We start from the raw sequence: 23,108 nt of genomic DNA, 5'->3' as shown, positions 1-23,108 counted from the left end.
GTTGAGAACCACGTGAAGGTGAAACTTATCCATTCCTTTGATTCCTTATAATTAGCGAGCAGAATTCTGCTTTTTTAAATAGCTACATGAAACAAAGCACCTCTCTGCTAAAGTCAGTTAATCATTTCATCCTTCTGTAAAATAAATGGTGATAGTGTTATAACGTTAATGTCGTGATAAGAACCACTATCCGTCGTTATCGAAAAATTTTACTTCAGTGCAGATTTATAATTAATTGCGTTCTGAGTTACTCCTCGATGTTTTCAGAGTCCATGTCACAGTGATTACCAATAGGTAAGTTCCATTCTACAGTACTTCTTTATCCGAGGGCATTAATCCACAGTCTTCCTTTTTCCGAGATTTTCATGAATCAAACAGACGAAAGCAATGCTGGACTGAAATTGTTCACTAGCGAATTTATTATTTCGGAGCACTAATATTCTTTTACTTCCAGAAATCCATCGAGTTTGTGGTACACTGTACTTAATGCCGCGGCATCTTACGCACGTTATAGGCTACTGCCTGCAGTTGTCCCTTCTCGAAGTTACCAACAGTTTGTGAATGACTTCCACAGTAAAATGAATGTTGCTCAGAAAGCCTATACGTGAAAGTGTCATTGCGACAGGGTACTTGAGGTGACTTGTTAAAATTTTTTTAACTTCGTGTGTGTGTGCGAAAATGTACGACCCCCTAACAGTTTCTGCGATTCGGTATCAAATAGGTAGGTCCGTAAATATAGCGACCACAACTCTTCAGTCCTACAGCTGCGATTCAGTGTTTAAACGATGCGTTACGCTGTCGTTGCGTCATGCATGAAACATGAGGGTATCTTGATGGGCCGAAGTAGCTCTGCTTGACGGACAGATAAACCCACAGAGATTTGTGTGTTTGTTGCGGTTAGGTCTCATTCATAATTGATGATATTCCTATTGGACGGTGCATCGTTATTTATTCCGAGTGAGTTATTGTGATTTCCCCGACTAAACTAGATCCTCTGTTATGGCCACAATACGTCATTCCGCTGAACAACATACATGCGAGTTACATTTCGTGTTCCAAATCGCGTCCATGAATCCATGTATTGTTTAAATTGGTTCTGCTGCTTAAATTCCCATGGTAGGTAACTGATAGTCACATTAACTATTTTACTGAGAGATCTACATCAAATACGCTCGAAAAGTGGAGACAGTATTCTAAAGTTTTCTATCATGTTTTCTAGTGCCAGTGGCAGACAGACGAAGACTACGTACAATGCTCCATACGGAGCATTGTAAATTACCACTAACAAGGCATTTACCACAAGTGAGTTCTTTGCTTGGATGGCAATTTATAAGTTAGGAAACTGTGAATCCTGACAGGACTCTGTAATTCCTTAACGAATTACTAATGCCTGCCTGGAGATCCGCTTCGAAAGTAGGAAGAGAACGCTTCGTCTACGTCCAAGTGCTTACAGTCGTAACAAAACCATGGATTGACATTACCTTTAGAATTGCTAAGGGATCAGTATCAATGCTCGTCTTACGGGCAATTCAGCTTCTTAAACACGACAACAGATATATTAAAATTCAATCTGTTGTGCACTGAGCTTGTAAACTCGGAACTGGCTTTCTCAGGTTGGATTCGGTGTGCAGAGACAATGCTGGTCAACATCGTATTCGTATGGGGGCCTTTGCCGTATAAAGACACTTTACCAGAGCCTCCTGGGAGTGGAGGGGGAAGCCTGGAGCCAATTCAGCAGCAATGACCTCCGAAACGCGGGCGACACCTCTCCACCCCGTGGGGGTGACCGAACGCGCGGGCGCAAGCTGCGGCATTACGTCAACACGCTGGTAGGTCCAACCGTGGTGCGACCGATGGAGCAGTATAAGGCTGTAACATGCGGCGCTGTGATGACCGCCTTACGCAGTCAAGCAGAAACCATCGGTGGCAACACCAGCAGCTGCGATCGAGAATTCTAGACGTTTCCTTGGTCGTAGGGCGATGTCATAATTAAGAGATACAAAACAGAGTACCCCTTTCCACACACCAAATAAGTAAGCAATACCAAAAAAATGTATCGTATCTGGTACTGTAACACTTATATCGATTAGAAGTAGGTTTATATTATGTAATTATGCAAATTTATGAACTGTGTTGTTTCAACTCCTTGATCTACGGCAAGAAAATTAGTGTTTTGTAATGTATATACGAAAAAAGCAAAAGAATATGGTGAAATGGTAAATTATTATAATATGAATATGTTTATTAAAAGAAAATGTTTGTTAAAAGTTGGTTTCTTGCTTAGGGCACTTGTATTTGTCCCTCCGCAATGGAAGTGGCATGGCGCGACGTAAGAGGTGGGGTTGTCGGTCGAACTGAGCGGCTCCTTTGTGTGAATGGCACACAGTATATAGCTAGCCTCAGCACGATACACTACGACGGTGCTGAAAGAGGCAATTGGAAGATGCATTATAAGGAATTTGCCTCGGATGTCGAGCTGGCTATTATCTGGTATTCGCGGCATAATGTAATGGCTCTAATATGTTGAAAATCCGACGCCAAGAAGAGATTTTATAGAGAATTCGTACATCAATAGCTGTGAGTACAGTTAGCCGCCATGTCGCCTGCCACCAATCTTCGCCACTGCTGCACAAACTTCATACATTCAGTTAAGTAATGTATATGGGCATGGACCAGTTAATTTGTATGTTGTTTCAATAATAATCACATAAAATATAATTCCGTGTCTGGAACCATATATCCAATACTAGTCGCGAAACTACGCAGCGTCCTCACTGAAGTGTTACTAAAATCGAGTATCCTGATTTAAATGAACAATCGTTGCATTCTTGTGTTTAAAAGTCATTTTTTGTCTAAAGTAAAAGAAGTAGTAAAAGTTAAAGCTAAAAGCACAAAAGTGAAATGGGATAGGCTTTTGCTAAATTATCTTTATTTTATCATAAAATAAAGGTTTTTAGGATTAGAGTGCAAGACTGTGTAAGTATTATTGCAAAGAATACCTGCTTCACAGGTAATTAAAGTTAAAGTACATATAAATCTTTAATGATAAGATTTACGATAGTATTGTTACAAGAAAAATTACGCACAAGTATAAAGAAGGTGTATTTTGGTACCCATCACGAAATGTTCCTCTTTAGAAGTTAATTAAACTCAGTGTAGTATTTTATTGTCTTGCAAAGTAATTTATGAACTACTCCCAGTGAAGTGAATGACTAGCTTTCAGAGTTATTCTTTACTACTGTAATAATCAATTTGCTTTGATTAGTGAAACTGTACTAGTTTATGGGTCCGCATCATATTCTCCACTTATTAAGAAAAAATTGAATTATTACTGTTCCTAGGGATAACTGCTATATGTAGAGGTGCTTAAACAGTATATTTATGATGTTATTCACCTTTATTTGTGGTTTTCATGTCAGCTAAGATACACTACTGGCCATTAAAATTGCTACACCAGGAAGGGATGCCGATGATAAACGGGTATTCTTTGGACAAATATATTATACTAGAACTGACATGTGATTACATTTTCACGCAATTTGGGTGTGCTTAGATCCTGAGAAATAAGTACCCAGAACAACCACCTCTGGCCGTTGAGTCAAACAGAGCTTGGTTGGCGTGTTCAAGTACAGCTGCCCATGCAGCTTCAACACGATACCACAGTTCATCAAGATTAGTGAATGGCGTATTGTGGCGAGCCAGTTGCTCCGCCACCATTGACCAGACGTTTTCAATTGGTGAAAGATCTGGAGAATGTGCTGCCAGGGCAGCAGTCGAACATTTTCTATATCCAGAAAGGTCAGTACAGGACCTGCAACATGCGGTCGTGCACTATCCTGCTGAAATGTAGGCTCTCACAGGGACCAAATGAAGGGTAGAGCCACGGATTGTAACACCTCTGAAATGTAACGTCCACTGTTCAAAGTGCCCTCAATGCAAACAATAGGTGAGCGAGACGTGTAACCCATACCATCACGCCAAGTGATACGGCAGTATGACGATAAGGAATACACGCTTCCAATCTGCGTTCACCGCGATGTCGCTAAACACGGATGAGACCATCATGATGCTGTAAACAGAACCTGGATTCATCCGAAAATACAACGTTTTGCCATTTGTGCACCCAGGTTCGTCGTTGAGTGCACCATCCAAGGCGCTCCTGTCTGTGATGCATTGTCAAGGTTAACCGCAGCCATGGTCCCCGAGCTGATAGTCCATGCTGCTGCAAACGTCGTCGAACTGTTCGTGCAGATGGTTGTTGTCTTGCAAACGTCGCCATCTGTTGACTTAGGGATCGAGACGTGGCTGCACGATCGGCTACAGCCATGCGGATAAGATGCCTGTCATCTCGACTGCTAGTGATACGAGGCCGTTGGGATCCAGCACGGCGTTCCGTATTACCCTCCTGAACCCACCGATTCCATATTCTGCTAACAGTCATTGGATTTCGACCAACGCGAACAGCATTGTCGCGATACGATAAACCGCAATCGCGATAAGCTACAGTCCGACCTTTATCAAAGTCGGAAACGTGATGGTACGCATTTCTTCTCCTTACACGAGGCATCACAACAACGTTTCACCAGGCAACGCCGGTCAACTGCTGTTTGTGTATGAGGAATCGGTTGGAAACTTTCCTCATGTTAGCACATTGTAGGTGTCGCCACTGCGTCAACCTTGTGTGAATGCTCTGAAAAGCTAATCATTTGTATATCACAGCATCTTCTTCCTGTCTGTTAAATTTCCCGTCTGTAGCACGTCATCTTCGTGGTGTAGCAATTTTAATGGCCAGTAGTGTAGAAGCCCCTCATGTTCAAATTTAGTTCTGCTCATCATGCAGTGAAATTCCAGTATTGGATTAATAAATGCTCGTGAGTGTGGCTGCCATTAGCATGAACTTGGCGCAAATTTGCTCACCATAATGCAGTGGTGTCTGTGTGTGTGTTATTGGTAACTGCTGCTACACACAGTACAGTCACTTTGTATCCTGTTTGCTATTCAAAGGGAAATCTCAACGAAAGGAGCTTCAATAACCAAATTTAGTTTCCTCAAATATATATTTCCAAATTAATGTGCCTAACTGGGCTGGCTACCGTTCACTTTTTTCATTTATTTAGGATTTTTCACTTTCGTTGACTCACCAGATTACAGCGCGTTTGGTTTTTCTGTTATTCACCGAAATCGAAATTATAGGTCTATACCCTTGTCCATTAGAGACACGCGTGGTCAAACTTGGAAATCCTCTTAGAGTGCTTCACGGCACGTTAGTGTAATAGTACGTTAGGCCCGATAGAGCGGACGCTCTAAGTGTCCCTCCCGTGTCCCTTCTGCCGAGGGGGTCCAGAGCTACTAAATCATCGAACAAAGCGTTATTCTCGCGCCTCCTTACCGGTCCACGTGTAGCTGCGAGCAGAGTAACTGTTCTTTAACGTTGCGTCCGTTATTTTAGCGTTTGCTGTAGTGAATTTTGAGGAAACAACTGAATACAACATGTGAATGCCTGAAATAATTAAACACTTAATTTCCTTGCCCTGTCAGTCCATGATTTTATGAAAGTTGAATAAAAATTAGAAATGAAGAGGCCTACTTCAGTTTGCGAAAAATTGCTAATTCCGCATTGTACAACAAGCATGAATGCCTGTGTGTTTATGATTTGGAAAACTCTTTTTTTGTCTTGTTTGTTATCTCAGGTGAGCTTTCGTGGACTAGACACGTAGTCTGTGAAAGTCAATAGAAAACACGAATCAACATCTCCATGACAAAATTAGGTAACATAAACTTTCTTCGGTGCACGTAAATAACGTTTTGAATCTGGCTATATAAATATAGTTACCCAATTCGACTGTAGGTACAGAAGATCCGTGCCATTAGACAACCAAAATGTTACAAATAATTGGTAGGTACTTATTAAATCCTATTATTTACTTTATTCGTTTCTGTGGTGTGTTGGAACTTGCCCTCAGACGACACGAGACTGAAGCATCTTCCAATGCTGGCCTTGTTTTAGTTTCCATTAATTTTAGTGCCGAATTAGACCTGCTATTAAAACCGCGTTTAGAAGAGCAACAGTTTTCAAAGCCATCTAAAACCATCCACAATAAACAGATCCGACGGTTGCCTCAAGTCAATCAAGAGGAAATTAGACAGGAAATTAAGGGTGAGGAGTTTTAATGTTGTGATAGCTGACGAAAACAGTGATGCAGCCTGTGTTTTCGAGGTGGTTGTAGCGAATCGGCAGATCAGTTGAAAGATTTTGGGACGGCATACCTGCAGAAAATCATGATGATCTGTCTTTGGCAACATATATCATAGAACAGATAAATCACCATTTAGAGAATTGTCCATTCAAGTAAATAGTAAGATGTCTCTTGATGTAAGTTACGAGGAGAAAGAAAGATTCAAGTTCATTGGATGCCTGATGATGCAGCAGTCATGACTGATTGGTGACAATTGTACAGGCTCTTGTTAAGGTAAAATTTTACAGTGCTTCATACATTTATCGTTATGGTTATCAGTTGAGTATAATTATGCTTAAAGCCGTTTAGATGAACAAAAATATGTGCATAATTTTCAGTCTAGTTCATAGACTTTGCATTTACGTAAAGAACAGAAATCATCGATGAAATAGTACGAAAACCACTGAAAAGTTTAGTGCCTACGCGTTGGAATATCCAGCCACGAAATGTCAATACTGTTTACGAATACGGGGAAGTTGACTCATGGGGAAAAACTGTGTAATGAAACCGTAGTCCTACAATCCTGTTGCCTAGTAATGATTTTAGGGTTGAAAGGTTCATTTTCTGGTTTTAGCTTTTTAATAAAATTATGATAGGTGTGAATATTTTGTATATACAACTACAGAAAAGGAATAAGGAACAAGATTAGCTGACAGCTTTTGAGCATGAAATTACAAACATCAGGCTAACTGTGATAGGAAACTCAACACACTGGCACGAGTATCATCAACGAGGAAGAACTGATGATCGAGGGGAGTGATGTGTAACGTACTTTGGGACGCAGAATAATTATATCTTGATGTAAGCCACGAGGAGAAAGAAAGATTCAAGTTCATTGGACTCCTATTTGTAACCGCTCACTTTCTACCGGAGAAATTCACCATCAAAAACTTCAAAAATGGCTCTGAGCACTATGGGACTCAACTGCTGAGGTCATTAGTCCCTTAGAACTTAGAACTAGTTAAACCTAACTAACCTAAGGGCATCACAAACATCCATACCCGAGGCAGGATTCGAACCTGCGACCGTAGCGGTCTTGCGGTTCCAGACTGCAGCGCCTTTAACCGCACGGCCACTTCGGCCGGCATCAAAAACTTCCTCAGAGCTGCTGTGGAATGGTTTCGAACAAAACTCTTCGTTATTTGTGGAAGAGACGAGTACGACGGTATGTTGGAGCTTAGAATTTGCTGGTTACATAACAGGCAATAAACTTTGTGACAGAATGAGCGAATCTGTGGAACTTCTGAAAGCGATAACACAATTTCAACGAACACGTCAGAAGAAGAATGTTATTATTCATCACTGAAACGTGTCAAAATCTTCTTTAGCAATGGTATGGAACAAGAAAAACTGTCGGCACTCGCAGGGCTGTCTATTGAATGAGACCTCATTTTAGGAATTCTTGACTTCAATCAATGAGTGACCGAAAAATTTTCAAATGTAAAGGAAGGAAGAATGCAATTCCTGTACAAGCGATCACCACCACATCAGATGACGGAGATACAATCTAACGGCGTTAACTTCAGAAGTGCTGAAACAGTTCAGCAAGTCAGACCAACTACTTTTTACATAAATAGAGATGACGTTCATCTTAATTTCTTTTACTCTGAAAAGAAATACCGTATTCTGTGTACATGTTTTGGTGCTATTACGAGTAGACGATGTAATGACTTGTGCGAGCGATCTGTTTGTGTCATATATTACAAAAACGTAAGCAATGTATTGATTTTCCTCCTTTGTCCAAATATTTCGTAGTATCCAAGTTGCACCATCACCTTTTTTGGCCACGAGCCGCCACTGTTTTCTGGGCTCCTGTGCCTTTTAATTAGCTTGAAAGCTTCCTCTTTCCTTCCCCTTTCTTTAAATGTACGTGCTGCACTATCTAACTTGTGTTTTTAGGAATTTCAGACATGTATTGCATTTAAAGAAAGCTGTCTACAATATGAAGACTGAGCGTCGCACTAATTCACCAAGCGTTGTGCTGTTGGAGACGGTACGTCCTCGCCCTCCTCCTATCTGTGAACTGACTTACCATGCAGTTATAGGAGGACTTAACGTTTCATCAAGGACTCGAAATGACGGTGCACCTCTGCATTTCTCCACATTAAAAAATAATTACCACACGCGAGATGGTTGATAAGTGACCGAAATAAATATTGATCTAGGGTTGACTGGAGTTAGGATTCTTTGATTCATAGTCTGCTACTTGTCAAGTTTTTATTTTGAGTCACATTAGGATAGAAAAAATTTCCCGTTTCAGTGGTTCTCCCTGTCTCCAAAGCATCGAATTACACTTTTTACTGCTAGAAATTAATCATAAAAACGATTAGAATAGAATTTCAACAAGTGGACTTCGTATTTAAAAATTTTGCTGAGGTAAATATCATCTGGACATTGTCGCCACGGACTCGTTTGTGTTTTTCTGTGTGTCAGATACATTCAGTATTAAATATGTAAATTTTAAAAACAGAACAAGCTGCTCTTTCTCGTTACTTATAAATTAGATAAAAAATAATTTGAAATTTATAGACTATCTCCTGATACTTGTGCTGAAGCGATAGCTACCATGACACATGACTGTTTATGACGCTATTAAGATGAAGAACGAGGCAAGGAGGGAGGTAGGCGTACAAGACACTTCATTGGTGGAAAAACAGATTTAGTTTTCTTTCTTCCATAGCTCCAATTACTAGTTTGGTTCAAAACAACTTCCAAATAGCTTAGTATCTTTCTGTTTGCTTTCTGTAGATTTCTGTTATACTCCGCTATTTTCTGTGTTCTCAAACAGTTATCAAAGTCTCTGAATCCTGACGAATTTAGTTTGTGGTGTTGTGAACGAAGGTTGCTATCAACGATCGTACATCGTTTGTGCTGCTGGTGGGAAATACATCTTGCCTGACATACACTCGTGATGTTGTAGCCACGTCAGCTGTCAGTCTGTTGGTTTTTATGACTTGTTTATTGTGACATACAAATGTCAGCCTGTTTGGTCAGTAACATAATTACACGATTACAAATGTATTTCTCTTGGAAAACAGTACAGAAGGCAGTCAGTATCAGATGGTGGGCGTAGCACTAATGTCGTGGAAGAGGTGAATTTGCAGCGTCATGGACTATTCGGCTACTGCTTTCGTGTAGAATACATATTGTACTAATGTTCGTATAGCGTCAGTTAATTAATTTTATAAATTATTATTTTTTACAGAAATGAGTGACGGCGAGTTGCAACGTTTGCATTTTGTATTATAGAAGTTTGAAAGTGTACCAGGAAACGAAATGTCCTACGTGGGCGCTATAAATGCGAAGACGAAGGTATTGAGGAGCAGTAGAAAATAGATGAGTGACAAAATCAATATAAATATAGGGGATCACATAGGAGTCAGAGAAACGAAATTCTGCTACTTTTGCAGTAAAATAATGACTGTCTGACGGAGCAAAGAGGGCATAATAAGTACACTAGTACAGGCGAAAAGAATCTCCTCGCCTAAAGAGTTATGGTGGTATCAAACATAGGCTTCAACTGGAGAAATAAATTTCTGAGAATGAGTTTCTGGAGTACAACTTTGTATGGAAGTAAATCACAGTTTGCTTAAAAACTAAAAACGAGAGAGCCGAAGAGAATGTGATTTGGTGTTCCAGAAGGATGGTGAAAATGTAATGGACTGATAGTGCATGAAATAAGATTTCCCTCAGAATCGGCATGTTCTAAGTTTCTAACTACGAGAAGTGCAGAGCGAGCCACAGAGGACAAAAATTATTGAAGGAGACAGACACTGGAATATATAAAACAAATGTTAGATTTAGATAACATTCTGACGTGAAGAGATTTACAAGAGGAATGAAAACTTTTCGGGTGTTAGTAAACCAGCCCCAAAAACAGTCGAAGGTAAGAGACCTACGTAATGAAGTTCCATCAGAAACATTCTTAGAGCATTTTATTTTGGGAGAATGTTGTAAGTGCATCATCTAATCAAACAGAGCACCCAGAAGTGCAAATATAGGTAAATAGTCAATGAAGGTAAAAGACCTACATAATGAAGTTGAATCATAAGCATTCCTAGAGCATTTTATTATTATTGTGGACGATTGTTATGAGTAACTTCAGCATCTAATGAAACAGAGCATCCAGAAGTGCAAAACGAACTAGAGAGAACCAACTAAAACAAAGAAAATACTAGCACCTTTTTAGGGTTTCAACCTTTGTGGTCTCCTTAAGTTTCACTTAGTAGTGAAGTAAACATTAGTTTTTTGCTCATTTCAGTTAAACTGGATGACCTGAAGCAGCTCAGTGGCAACATCCTTCCAAACTTCAATCTTCCTCAAAAAGTTCGCCTTCAACCTTATATCATCTTACTATAGAAGAAACTGTACTTTCTCACCTCATCGGTATGTTTATCGCTTTGCACGTATCCACTGCATACAATGCACGGTGGTTGCAGTGGAGCACCTGCTGCCTCTTTTGACGGTTGTAGTCCGTTCGAGCAGACGGGATCCGTGACTAGCATGCATCGCACGGCTACTTCACGCGTCTATCGCGACCAGCAACAAACCGCCATTTTGTTTCAGTTTCTATGGTAATGATTCAGTATTACCGCAGTTCTAGACGTCAATGTTCCGGTTCAAATATCTGGAAAGCTTTATGTGCGGATATGCCTTGAGTCGTGTAATTTTCTTGTCGTTTCACGAGCAAATAGCTTCTTATAGCGCAGAGAAGACGTTTTGGAATGACGTTACACTAAAAGTTAAAGTACGAATTAACTTATACACAGACAACGCGTTCACGTTCAGAAAGGGACAATAATGCTATTCCGATACCAATCGGTAAAGTAAAAAGCAGTAGTAGAAGCGTTGAGTATCTCCACGGTGAAAGGGAGGTAACAGACAAGAATAAGACTAATTTCAGCTAGTGGTTCTCTTCTAGTGACGCCCACAAAGACAATGGAAAGATCGAGCAGTATTAGACATACTGACAGCTTAGATAAAAAGGCAGTCATTAGACATACTGACAGCTCAGATAAAAATGCAGTCGCCGGCCGAAGTGGCCGTGCGGTTAAAGGCGCTGCAGTCTGGAACCGCAAGACCGCTACGGTCGCAGGTTCGAATCCTGCCTCGGGCATGGATGTTTGTGATGTCCTTAGGTTAGTTAGGTTTAACTAGTTCTAAGTTCTAGGGGACTAATGACCTTAGCAGTTGAGTCCCATAGTGCTCAGAGCCATTTGAATTTTTGAATAAAAATGCCGTCAGGAAACATATATTTAAGTATTAGAAAATCGATTGCTTCCCTATCGGAAATGAATTTGTTCAAATGTAGTGCAAGCGATCTTTTAACTTTTACAAGGTAATTTGGCTTCAGGTTGAAATGGTACTCAGGGAGAAGAGGGTTAATGGAAAAAAAGACGTTTTGGCGTAGAGACGTCGTTTCCTTCACAAGGTCTTAGCAGTGAAACCGGAGAGTGTAAGGTGTGTTGTTGAAACATGTGTTAAGGCGCGATTCGTTACGTGAACAGCCCATACGAGCCTGAGACTGGAGTGCGACGACAAAAAAGGGCGAGAAGTCTAATACTGTTCGTGCTGATTTCTCAGTGAACAGAACTGTATATCATCGCGAAGAAACGAGTGATGATTAATTTGAAGATTGGTTCATTACTTACCTGGTGCGAAAAATCAGTACAAGTACTGCCTCTGTAATTCACCCTGCACCATATTATTCGGTACAGTTAAATGGGAAATTAGCAGTGTAATCAAAGGAGGAAGACAATTTCCGCTGGTTCAAGGAAAACATTATACAATTTCAGAATGAGATTTTCACTCTGCAGCGGAGTGTGCGCTGATATGAAACTTCCTGACAGATTAAAACTGTGTGCCCGACCGAGACTCGAACTCGGCACCTTTGCCTTTCGCGGGCAAGTGCTCTACCATCTTTTTTTTTTTTTTTTTTTTTTTTTTTTTTTTTTTTTTTTTTTTTTTTTTTTGCGGGTAAGTGCTCTACCAACTTTTTTTTTTTGTGTGTAACAGTAACAGACATAAACTGCTTCTAGCATTTTTTTTTTAAATATATACGACAATGACTTTATAAAATAAAATTCTTCTGGGAAACGTAAATAAGTGGACTTTTTTTTTTACATATAGTGAAAAAAAGAAAAGAAAATATCCTGCTTCTGTCAGTACAAAACAATAACGTTCTACGTTCCTCTTTTAGGTGCGTACCTCCCTAATCCCGTCACACCTCGCGTTGGTGTCGGGTACGTCTTCACGTGTGTTGTGGATCCTCTCCACTGTCCTGGTCCGTTCTTGTTCTGATACTTATAGACAATAATTACATTCTCCTACCCGGGACACCCCAACTGGGTGGGGGATCAAGCAAGGCACTCCCTAAAAAATTTGAGTAATTTGTTCGATATCTCGGATGTCTCATAAGCTGTGAGTGATGTTCCTGTAGTAAGGCCCAAAAGTCAAGCACATTCTTACTGCCGTCTCGGAAAAGATAACGCACAGTCAAACCTCGAATCCAAGTCACTGCGTTTGTCTTCGTTCGGGGATAATATGTCCTATCTGGGAGAAGTAGTGTGCGTGGTTCTATTGTTTGCGGCCCCACCCGAAGGAGGAAGGCGATCATTTTTTTGACCAAACACCATACGTCCGCCGAAGGACCACATATCAGGCGATGCTCCTCAGTGTCTATAACATTGCACTGCGGACACAGTGGCTCGTCCGCCATATGAATTGTATGCAACCTGGAACGAGTCACGTATTTCCCATTTACCACCTGATACCACAGTGCGCGCGTTCCCGTATCAAGGTGTGGGTGGTGCACTGTACGCCATACCACTGACCACGTAACTGTTGGTTGGCGGCGCTCTACGGCATTATTCGGCCGTCGTCGAGTCAAGATGTGATATATATCACGTGCCGTCGCCGTCCTGGTAGTCGGTAGTTCCATACGTACATAACTGTGTTCCACAAAGAAGGTTCGCATATGGGCAAGCGATGGTGAGATGTGAGCCACCGCTACCGGAGCCGAAAGAGAAGGTGGAGCGAGTTCGTCTATCAAGCTGCCCGTCAGACTTGTCTGGTGTCGTGTCCACAGCTTTATCATTGTGGTTACATAAATAGCCACTGCTCGGTCGCGTACGTGGACTAGTCCAAGACCTCCACGACTACGAGGAAGGGTGAGGGTTTCGTATCCTACCTCAAAAAGCAGACCTGTGCTCACAAAATATCCTAGTGCCGCCAGGATTCGGCGGGCCAACACCACCGGCATAGGAAGAACTTGTGCCAGGTGGGGGATGCGAGAGGCTAGATAAGTGTTGGCAAAGGTGACCCGTTGTATCATATCCAGTGCCCTTAACCTGTGACTTCGGACACTCGCACGAATTGTTTGCAGAAGATGTCTGTAACTCAGTGCCGCCGTGCGTCGAACGTCTGTAGTGAAGATAATTGCTAGGCATTTCATCTTGTTGATCGGCTGTAATGGTGCTACACTTCCTGTCGGGAGTCCTCTCCCGATGTTCATCGCTCCTGACTTTGCCATGTTCAGGCGACTTCCCGTAGTCATACAATACAAATTAATCCAATGCAAGGCCACTCTTGCCTCGTCGCCTGACCGTGCTAAAAACACTAGGTCATCTGCGTATGTTCGGCATATAAACGTGTTGTGCCTTATCGTCATTCTTTGGAGTCGATTCCGGAGCCCGCAAAGCAGCGGCTCGACAGCGATGGCATAGAATATCGTTGACAGCGGGCACCCTTGTCTGATCGATCGTGAGATGGTGATGGGCCCCACCAAGCGTCCATTGATGAGCACTTTGGATGCGGCTCCGTGGAGTAGTCTCATGACGACGGTGACAAAACTTTCCGGAAACTTCATTTTCGTCATCACGTCCGTGAGATAAGCATGACTCAGCCTGTCAAATGCGCGATCGAAGTCTATCGAGACCAATACACCCCGGAGACGACATGTTGAAGCCAGTGCGATAACATCGCGGTAGTCGCTGAGTGCCGTTTGTATATTGCTAGCTCCTCCTAGCTGAGTTTGGTCGAGTGAAATCACTTGGCGTATCACGCGTTTAAAGCGTGCTGCAAGTATCCTGGCGTAGATCTTGTAGTCGCAATTAAGAAGGGTCAGTGGCCGGTAGGCCTGTATCCCTGTGCCGCCAGATGGTTTGTGGATGGGGATGATCATTCCTTCCACGAAGGAGGGTGGAAGAGTCACGTTGGGAGACATCAATTCGCAGTACATGGCAGTCCATCGTGGAATCATGAGATCTTTAAATGTACGATAGAACTCTAACGGAAACCCGTCGGGCCCCGGCGATTTGTGCGACGCTCCCTTATCAATCGCTTCCATTACGTCGTCAACTGTGATTTCACCTGTTAACTCCAGGTTGGCCGACTCGTCGAGACACGCGGAGAGCGTTCGTCGGACCTCATGAAAGGCTGCCTGATCGTGTTCCGCTTCTTGATAGAGATGACCGTAGTGTTCGACGAAAGCGTTGGCTATGTCTTTTTGCGTTGTCATGCGGCGACCATCTGGCAGTACGACCGTCTGTATTAAGGTTCTGCGGCTACGTTGTTTTTCTCTGATAACGTGATACATCGACGCGGATTCTCCACGGACTCGTTCAAAGGCCCTTGCACGGATTGCGACACCCTCCAGTCGGCGGCGCGTTATGGAAATTATTTGGGCCTGTGCTCGTTTTATACCGGCATGACGCTCCTGTGAAGGTGCTTGTACAGAAAGTTCGCGGAGCATCGTGAAATAAAATTCCGTCGTGTATCGCCTCCACATCATCTGCTCTCTTCCGTATGCAATTAACGCTCGGCGCAATGCAGGCTTAACGCATTCCAGCCACCACTGCAACGTCGTCGGATATGTCGGGAGGCGTCGTTCACACACGTTCCAAGTGTCTTCGACTAAGCGTCTGCACTCAGGTTCCCTAAGGTGTGCTGTATTCAGTTTCCAAACACTGCGACTCCTCCACACTTGTTGACGACTCAGGGAGATCGTGCATATATATGCAATGTGATCTGAAAAGGCGACAGGCCACAATTCCGCATCGAGGATCGCAGGTTCGAGACGACGTGTTACGTAAATGCGATCGAGACGACTTGCAGAGTGACTCGTGACGTAGGTGTATCCACGTCTGTCGCCATGTATCTTCTCCCATGTATCAATGAGATTCATGTCCTGTATGAGTTGCCGCAGCTCCAGGCACGAAGTATAACGTGGGTGTTGATCTTTTGGTGCGAGCACGCAGTTGAAGTCGCCTCCAAATAAGACATGTTCATACCGACCTAAGAATAGTGTTGCAATCTCCTCTGCGTAAAATCGGGATCGGTCGCGCCGTCTGTCTGACCCCGACGGTGCGTAAATGTTAACTACCCGTACTCCCAGCACTGTGAGCGCCAGTCCTCGCGCTGACGGCAGGCACACCACGTCCTCGGCTACTATGCCGCTACGTAGAAGTATCGCCGTTCCGCTGCCGCCGTCGGTAGTAGGTGTAATGTACGTATCGTACTCATAGAGGTCGGGGAAGCTCTCAACACATACTTCCTGCAGCAGAACGATGTCGACGTCTGACGCATGCAACATGTCTCGTAATAATTGCAATTTGACAGGCGTTCTGATCGTATTAATATTAATAGAGGCTGTTCGATATGCCTGCCGCTGTTCCTCAGTGCGTAAAGCGCACATGAACGCTTATGTTAATTTGTGTGCTGCTGCCCGGTGACATGCTGTCCGTGCGTCAGTCTGCATCTTCTGCGCGGTTAACATCCGGTGGACGCAGCACTCGCCATGGCGGGTGCGTCGTCGGTGTGGGGGTCAGTATCGGATTCTTCGGCCCAGTTCCTGTGCTGGAGGTCCAGCTCCCGTCGTGTCTCTCCGGCCGGGCTGACCGAAGACTGTGGCGTTGCTGCGGTGGGTGGAGGGACTCCTTCCGTCGGCTTTCCGTCCGGTGTGTCTGTATTTAACCCCTGTGTGGCATGATTCGCGTCGTACTGCTGTGTGGGAGGGAGAACCTCCCGTTGCGCATCCGGATGCACTGTATCGACGTTACACCCAAGTTCGTCTGCCGTGGACTGCAGTAAGCAGGTATCCGACGGCGCTAGACGTCGTTTCTTGTGGCGCTTCGGCGATCGTTGTTTGCGCGTGTGCGCCTCCGTATCCGAGTGCGGAAGTGACTCCCGGTGCTCAGGGACGAAAGCAGCTGTCGGCACAACAGCAGGATCAATTTCCATTTCTCCTACCGATCCTTTCCGCTCGGTTAAGTGCGTCGTCGGCGCCGGAGCGGCAGAGGTGTGCTTCGTTTCGTCACTGGAGGCGGTCTCTGCCGCAGTCGGTTGCCGTAAACTGTCAGGATTCTGTAGCTGGTCATTCTTCGGGATGGGATCCGTTCGAAACGCGTCCGCATACGTTAGTGGCAGCGGCGTCAACGTGGACGGAGGTACGGGTTCGCCGTTTGGAACTTGCACTATCCTCCGCTGCATACATTCGGAACGGACGTGGCCCTCTTTCCCGCAGCCTGAGCATGTTTTGGGTTGTCCATCGTATATGACTATAGCTCGGCATCCGCCGATGAACAAGTACGAGGGTACATGTTGTGTCAGTTCTATTCTGATTTGACGCACCCCATTGAGAACGGGGTAAGTCGTGAAGTTGGACCATTTTTCCTCAACGTGGCTAAGCACTCTTCCATATGGGCGTAAGGCGTCAACGACCAAGTCAGACGGAACCTCGAAGGGAAGTTCGAAAATACGTATGTTTCGTAAGCCCAGTCCTGCATGATCAATAGTTACTTCTCCAACATGTCCATCAGAGTGACGGAATTTGAGTCCATGTTTAGTATCTCGGATGATTCTGTCACATACTGCATCGTTAATCAGCTTGACGTAAACGACACTGCTCACTATGGAGAGGTGGATTCCGATAAGTTCGTTGTAGTCGAGTTTAACTTCGTCTCGTAGGAACCTTTCTATTTCGTAGGCTTTCGGTCGCGCATATTCATTCGAAAAACTAATCTTGAGAGTCGACTTTCGGTATGCATGTGCCATTCTATATCGAGTCGCCTAAACGCACGAGTACGCCGAAGAGGTAAACAACTGCGCGAGCGCGAACTTCTCCGGCCGGGACGTAAACAGACGTCCGTGCCGTAGCACCGCCGAATGCAGACTGCGGGGGATCCCCCAGGCTGTGGCTAAGCCATGTCTCCACAATATCCTTTCTTTCAGGAGTGCTAGTTCTGCAAGGTTCGCAGGAGAGCTTCTGTAAAGTTTGGAAGGTAGGAGACGAGGTACTGGCAGAAGTAAAGCTGTGAGTACCGGGCGTGAGTCGTGCTTCGGTAGCTCAGATGGTGGAGCACTTGCCCGCGAAAGGCAAAGGTGCCGAGTTCGAGTCTCGGTCGGGCACACAGTTTTAATCTGCCAGGAAGTTTCATTATACAATTTGTTCATAATTTTTGAAGGGTGGCACTTTTCAAATGGAGCAAACCACAGAAAACGTTGTATGTGTTGATTCACGAACAGATATCCTCGTCTGTAAAGCTGTATTAATTTAGATGGGTACCTAGCTACATCTGTAAGATGTTTAAAGAAACGTATCAACAGTACATATTTATCTTTATTCTATACAGGTTTCGGTTCTTTCAACCATCATTGCATACATTTATTAAATATACACATGTTATGGTTATATCAACTGTAAACCAAGGCCTAGTTTTCCCTCCAGTTATGTTTGTTTATGGACCATTAACATAGGTAGCCCGACTTTCATATCATGTATAAACTGTGGGCTAAGGTGCCGAATTGTATGTTTTATTACTGACCGGATGCATATGTTTATATTGAATACATTTTTATGGATATAATTCTCTTTGTATGATTAGTTCATACACTTGACGCAGTTGGGTGCAAATGATGCACTTGCACACTATGTGGTCAAATGTATCAGGACAGTCCCAAAAACATACGTTTTTCATATTAGGTGCATTGTGGTGCAACTTTCCTGCCAGGTAATCCATATCAGCGACCTCAGTAGTCATTACACATCGTGAGTGAGCAGAATGTGGCGCTCCGCGGAACTCACGGACTTCGAAGTGGTCAGGTAATGGGGTGCCACTTGTGTCATACGTCTGTACGCGAGATTTCCACACTCCTAAACATCCCTAGGTCCACTGTTTTCGATGTGATAGTGAAGTGGAAACGTGAAGGGACACCAACAGCACAAAAATGTACAGACCGACGTCGTCTGTTAACAGAGACCGCCGACAGTTGAAGAGGGTCGTCATGTGTAATATGCGGACATCTATCCAGGCCATCACACAGGAATTCCAAACTTCATCAGGATCCACTTCAAGTACTACGACAGTTAGGCGGGAGGAGAGAAAACTTCGATTTCATGGTCGAGCAACTGCTAGTAAGCCACACGTCACACCGGTAAATTCCAAACCCCGCCTCGCTTGGTGTAAAGAGCGAAACGTTGGACGATTGAATAGTGGAAAAACGTTGTGTGGAGTGACGAATCACAGTACACTATGTGGTGATCCGATGGAGGGGGTGGATATGGCGAATGCCCGGTGAACGTCATCTGCCAGCGTGTGTAGTGCCAACTGTAAAATTCGGAGGCGGTGGTGTAATGCTGTGGTCGTTTTTCATGGAGGGGGCTTGCACCCTTTGTTGTTTTGCATGGCGGCCCATATTGATGTTTTAAGCTCCTTCTTGCTTCCCATTGTTGAAGAGCAATTCGGAGATGGCATTTTTCAACACGATCGAGCACCTGCTCGTAATGCATGCCCTGTGGCGGAATGGTTACACGACAATGGCATCCCTGTAATGGACTGGCCTGCACAAAGTCATGATGTGAATCCTATAAAGCACCTTTGGGATGTTTCGGAACGCCGACTTCGTGCCAGGCCTCACCGACCGACATCGATACCTCTCCTAAGTTCAACACTCCGTGAAGCAGGGGCTGCCATTCCTGAAGAAACCTTCCAACACCAGATTGCACGTATGCCTACGAGAGTGAAAGCTGTCATCAAGGCTAAGTGGTGGGCCAACACAATATTGAATTCCAGTATTACCAATGGAGGGCACCACGAACTTGTAGGGCATTTCTAACCAGGTGTCCGGATACTTTTGATAACATAGTGTATACAATGTCAGCGATACGTTTCTGCTGTTTTGATTAACTCTAATGTAAACAGCTTAGGTTTGACACATCACACTCAATATCTGTGACATCTGTTGCCCAACGTTTAAATCTTGTGTCATTGGTAGCTGAGGTCTTAGTTTTATATTATCTGTAGCGCAAGGTCTAAGTTTTGCGACATTAATGTATTATCATTGATCTGTAATTTACGTCCGCATTTAATATAATTCCTTTGTATGTTTTGTTTCTACAACTGTGAAATAGCCTTTTGGAACTTATACACAAAAGTTGAATTACTGATTTTAGCATTCGATGTTCAAAATGCTAAAAACGTTTTGTCGTGACTGCTACACAATGGCCCAGTTTTGGATTTAATGTACGACCTGACGGTAAAAATCCACTGTCACTATTATTACATTTGTTACTTGTACTTTGTCGTTGAGAAGGATGACATTTAGGCTATACTCAGGAATTCTGCTTTGTTGGTAGTAACCACACATGTTGCCAACATCGAACGAGTCTTTTTAACATTTGTACTCTCCGACATTTCCAATCACTGTATGAGAGATCTCTATTCGCTTTTACACTCTGATGTCAGACCCCTTGGCGATCATAGGCTACATACGCCTTCGATGACATTCACATGTTAACTGTCGGTAGTGTTTACACAACCCGCCTGTGTGATTTATGTGTTTTTCTTTATTATGGTTATTTTATATACCATGGTAAGTCATTGCTGTATTTGATGTGTTAATATGTCTTCTGTGTGAAAAACGCATTTTCGATACAACCCATATCGTGCTTTATAACTGCTGAATATTATTTTGATGTACATAGCTAAAATTCTTAATTTTTTTCAACTTTACGTCCTCGTATACTACGTATGGTTTTCAGTTTTGTTTAGTATTCGAGTGATGAAGGTTGAAATAACCGAAACCGATCAACAATAATGTTACATATGTCCAACTCATGGCGAAGAAATGATTTTATTTACATAAACATTTAGATTGTAGTATATCTCTGAATAATTTTCGAGCTCTCTATGCGCCAGAGATAATAATTAGCGTCATCTATCTGCCGCCGCGCATTGCTCTATAAGTTCTGTGTTCTGCGTGTCTCTTTTATGCCTTTACTTTTAGAACTGAAAAATCGAAGGAGGGGCTCTCTGTGCTAGGGATCTTGAATGTTAGACGAGATCTGTAATGGCTCATTTGTTTATTCTATAAAATAATTTGTAATAATTTTAAAGGTGTTCGAATTGTGGACCAGATTAGCTTCAGTCGCGATTGTAGCAAGATGAAGAAATAATAGTATATCTTGTCAGGAATAAACGTGAGGTGAGCTCTGTAATTCTGTGGCATCTGTGCTTATGGATAAACTTGGTACTTGACGCAGATGGAGAGAAGCCTGCAGATTCAGCCACAGTATAAAGTAAGACAATAACTTAAACTTAATTATCATTATTGCAAAAGCACAGGTTAATGGTTATCAGGTCCTCTCTTTCATAAAGACAGAGAGATTTTAACACCGTTATTTCGCTGTTGATTCATAATATTAGGCGGGGAGTATATCGTAACTTTCATCTTATTCCTTAAATAATACATAGATTTATTATACTAATTTCACTTGTTACCCTGGGCGAATGTGTTGGCATCTCCCAAGCTGCAAATCGATACAGCTAGTTATCAATATTACGTTTATCCATAAGCACAGATTTCACAATGGCCGAGTAACGTCGTATTTCATTTTGAAAAATGAAATAAAATTTGGCCGGAACTTCGCTTGATCCGAGACTGCAGGCTGTGTTTGCTAGACTACTTCCCAATAATTCCTCCGACCCACCAGTTGAGTATGGTTATTAACATCGGTAACGAAACCATAACAAGATATCGAAGAAATTATATGCTCCTCTCACTTCTGTTCCTTAAGAAATACACTATTTCCCCTTGCTTTTTATGAATCGCAAATGATTCTAATCTTGTCTATAATTCAAATACCATTAAAATAATTACAACCCCTTTTATCGAATTATCAAGACAGCAGTTATAGCATACGTCTTACATTCAAGGCAGCTAACCGTAGAGCGCCCACTTTTCCCTTTTTTCCAGCTTGGATGCCAATGAATAATAAAGTGGGGGCAGAGTACAGAACTTACAGCACAATGCGCGCTAAAAACAGCGAACGCTAATTATTACCTCAAGTACATGAACAAAAAGATATACCCTAACGCTCCCCATGGGAGTAGAATCTCGAGGGTTTAATACGAGTATATCTCTTACCATTCTCTGTTAATGATTGTTAGGGTGAAATTACAGTTCTGGAAATACTGCAGTAAAAATTTGAACTTACATAATTTGGCGGAGTATCTCTTTCAAAACCTTTGAAATGTTTGTGCAACATAAAATGAAAGTCAGTGTTCATGCATTTCAAGTGCTCTCATTTGATAATTGTGTACCAACGATAACATACCTATGACCATTCATATTCAGTCTGGAAGTTACTTACTTTATTATCACACGTTTCCAAATACATTCACTCAGACTCATAATCCAAATTAAGTTAAATGTTCGCTTATGCCGTGACGTTAGTCGAGTCAAATGATAACAATTGCTGGTTGAAATGTATTTGTAGGTTGTTAAAACGACATCAGTCAGTAATGGTAACTGAAATTACCTTGCTATCTTAAATATCCGGAGTTTGAATAAATTAGGCAGCTAGCGCTTTGTAACACTCATTAGCGACTAGCGCTGCCGTGAATCTGAATTGATCAATGCTTTTCCATCCGGGCTCATTCTAAACCCGAAAAACACAGAATGCCGAGAGCGAAGTTTGTCTTGCTCCGCAATAAATGATTTACATTGACTGGAAGATTTTCATAACAATTACAAAATTAGTGGTGCGAATTATTGTATGAAATGCGTATTGTATGCTGGTTACGTTAATATTGTCCATTTGGTATGTGTATGTATGACAGTCAGTCGACATTATGTGGAAAATGGTCTGCATACAGCGCACTGATGTCGAAATAACTGTTATCTAGGTTACATAAAATTTTTATTTATGTGCACGTAGCAAAAGTTTCTTAGGTGGACGAATAGGTACCAACACCATCGTCTGAACGAGAATGAAAACAATATTAATATGATGCACTGACAACAAATGATTTGTACCATAGTCTCTTTGGCTTATTTGTCATTTCAAAGTTCACACTTGTAACAGTACACAAAATGACAAGGAAGTATTATCGTTTAACATTAGACAGCTGTAACACGTCCGCACGAGGACCTGTGTACTATAATATGATCGACACGCACATAATTTGATACAGAGTTGTACAGGCGCTATGCGCGAGTATCGATCTGCCTATTAAATATTTCACATACAGCTCATAGTGTTAACAAGAAGTCTGTTAACAAATGAAATCGTCGGATCACCAAGCATACAACATTTTCACGTTAGACAAAGTTACAGGGAATGGTGATTTGACAGCTACAGGGCAGGCTGACGTATGCTGTATTACGGACACGTATTTTGTTTTTTTAATGGTGTGGTAAGAACACCGATGACGACCATATATGTATGATTCAGTCATATGTTCTTGTTTGATCTGAAACGATAAATAAACATTCAGTAAACACACGTAGATTGTGTTAGTGTGTGTGTGTGTGTGTGTGTGTGTGTGTGTGTGTGTGTGTGTGTGTCTGTGTATGTGCGTGTTCCTCCGTGTG

The 23,108-nt window shown here is 42.7% G+C and overlaps 1 protein-coding gene across 1 annotated transcript in view; it reads right to left on the bottom strand.

The window, feature by feature from the left end:
- Positions 1 to 22,968: 22,968 nt before the first annotated feature.
- The window catches only part of LOC124620081 (classical arabinogalactan protein 9-like), a 47,756-nt gene continuing 47,616 nt past the window's right edge, over positions 22,969 to 23,108 (bottom strand). Inside the window, exon 3 of the mRNA XM_047146748.1 lies at positions 22,969 to 22,987. Coding sequence (XP_047002704.1) covers positions 22,969 to 22,987 — 19 coding nt within the window. The remainder of the gene's footprint in view (positions 22,988 to 23,108) is intronic.

The sequence above is a fragment of the Schistocerca americana genome, chromosome 6 (genome assembly GCF_021461395.2).
Source record: "Schistocerca americana isolate TAMUIC-IGC-003095 chromosome 6, iqSchAmer2.1, whole genome shotgun sequence".
Classification (NCBI taxonomy): Eukaryota; Metazoa; Arthropoda; class Insecta; order Orthoptera; family Acrididae; genus Schistocerca; species Schistocerca americana.
Note: the sequence above shows the minus strand (reverse complement) of the source record. Positions and strands in the feature narration are given on the sequence as shown.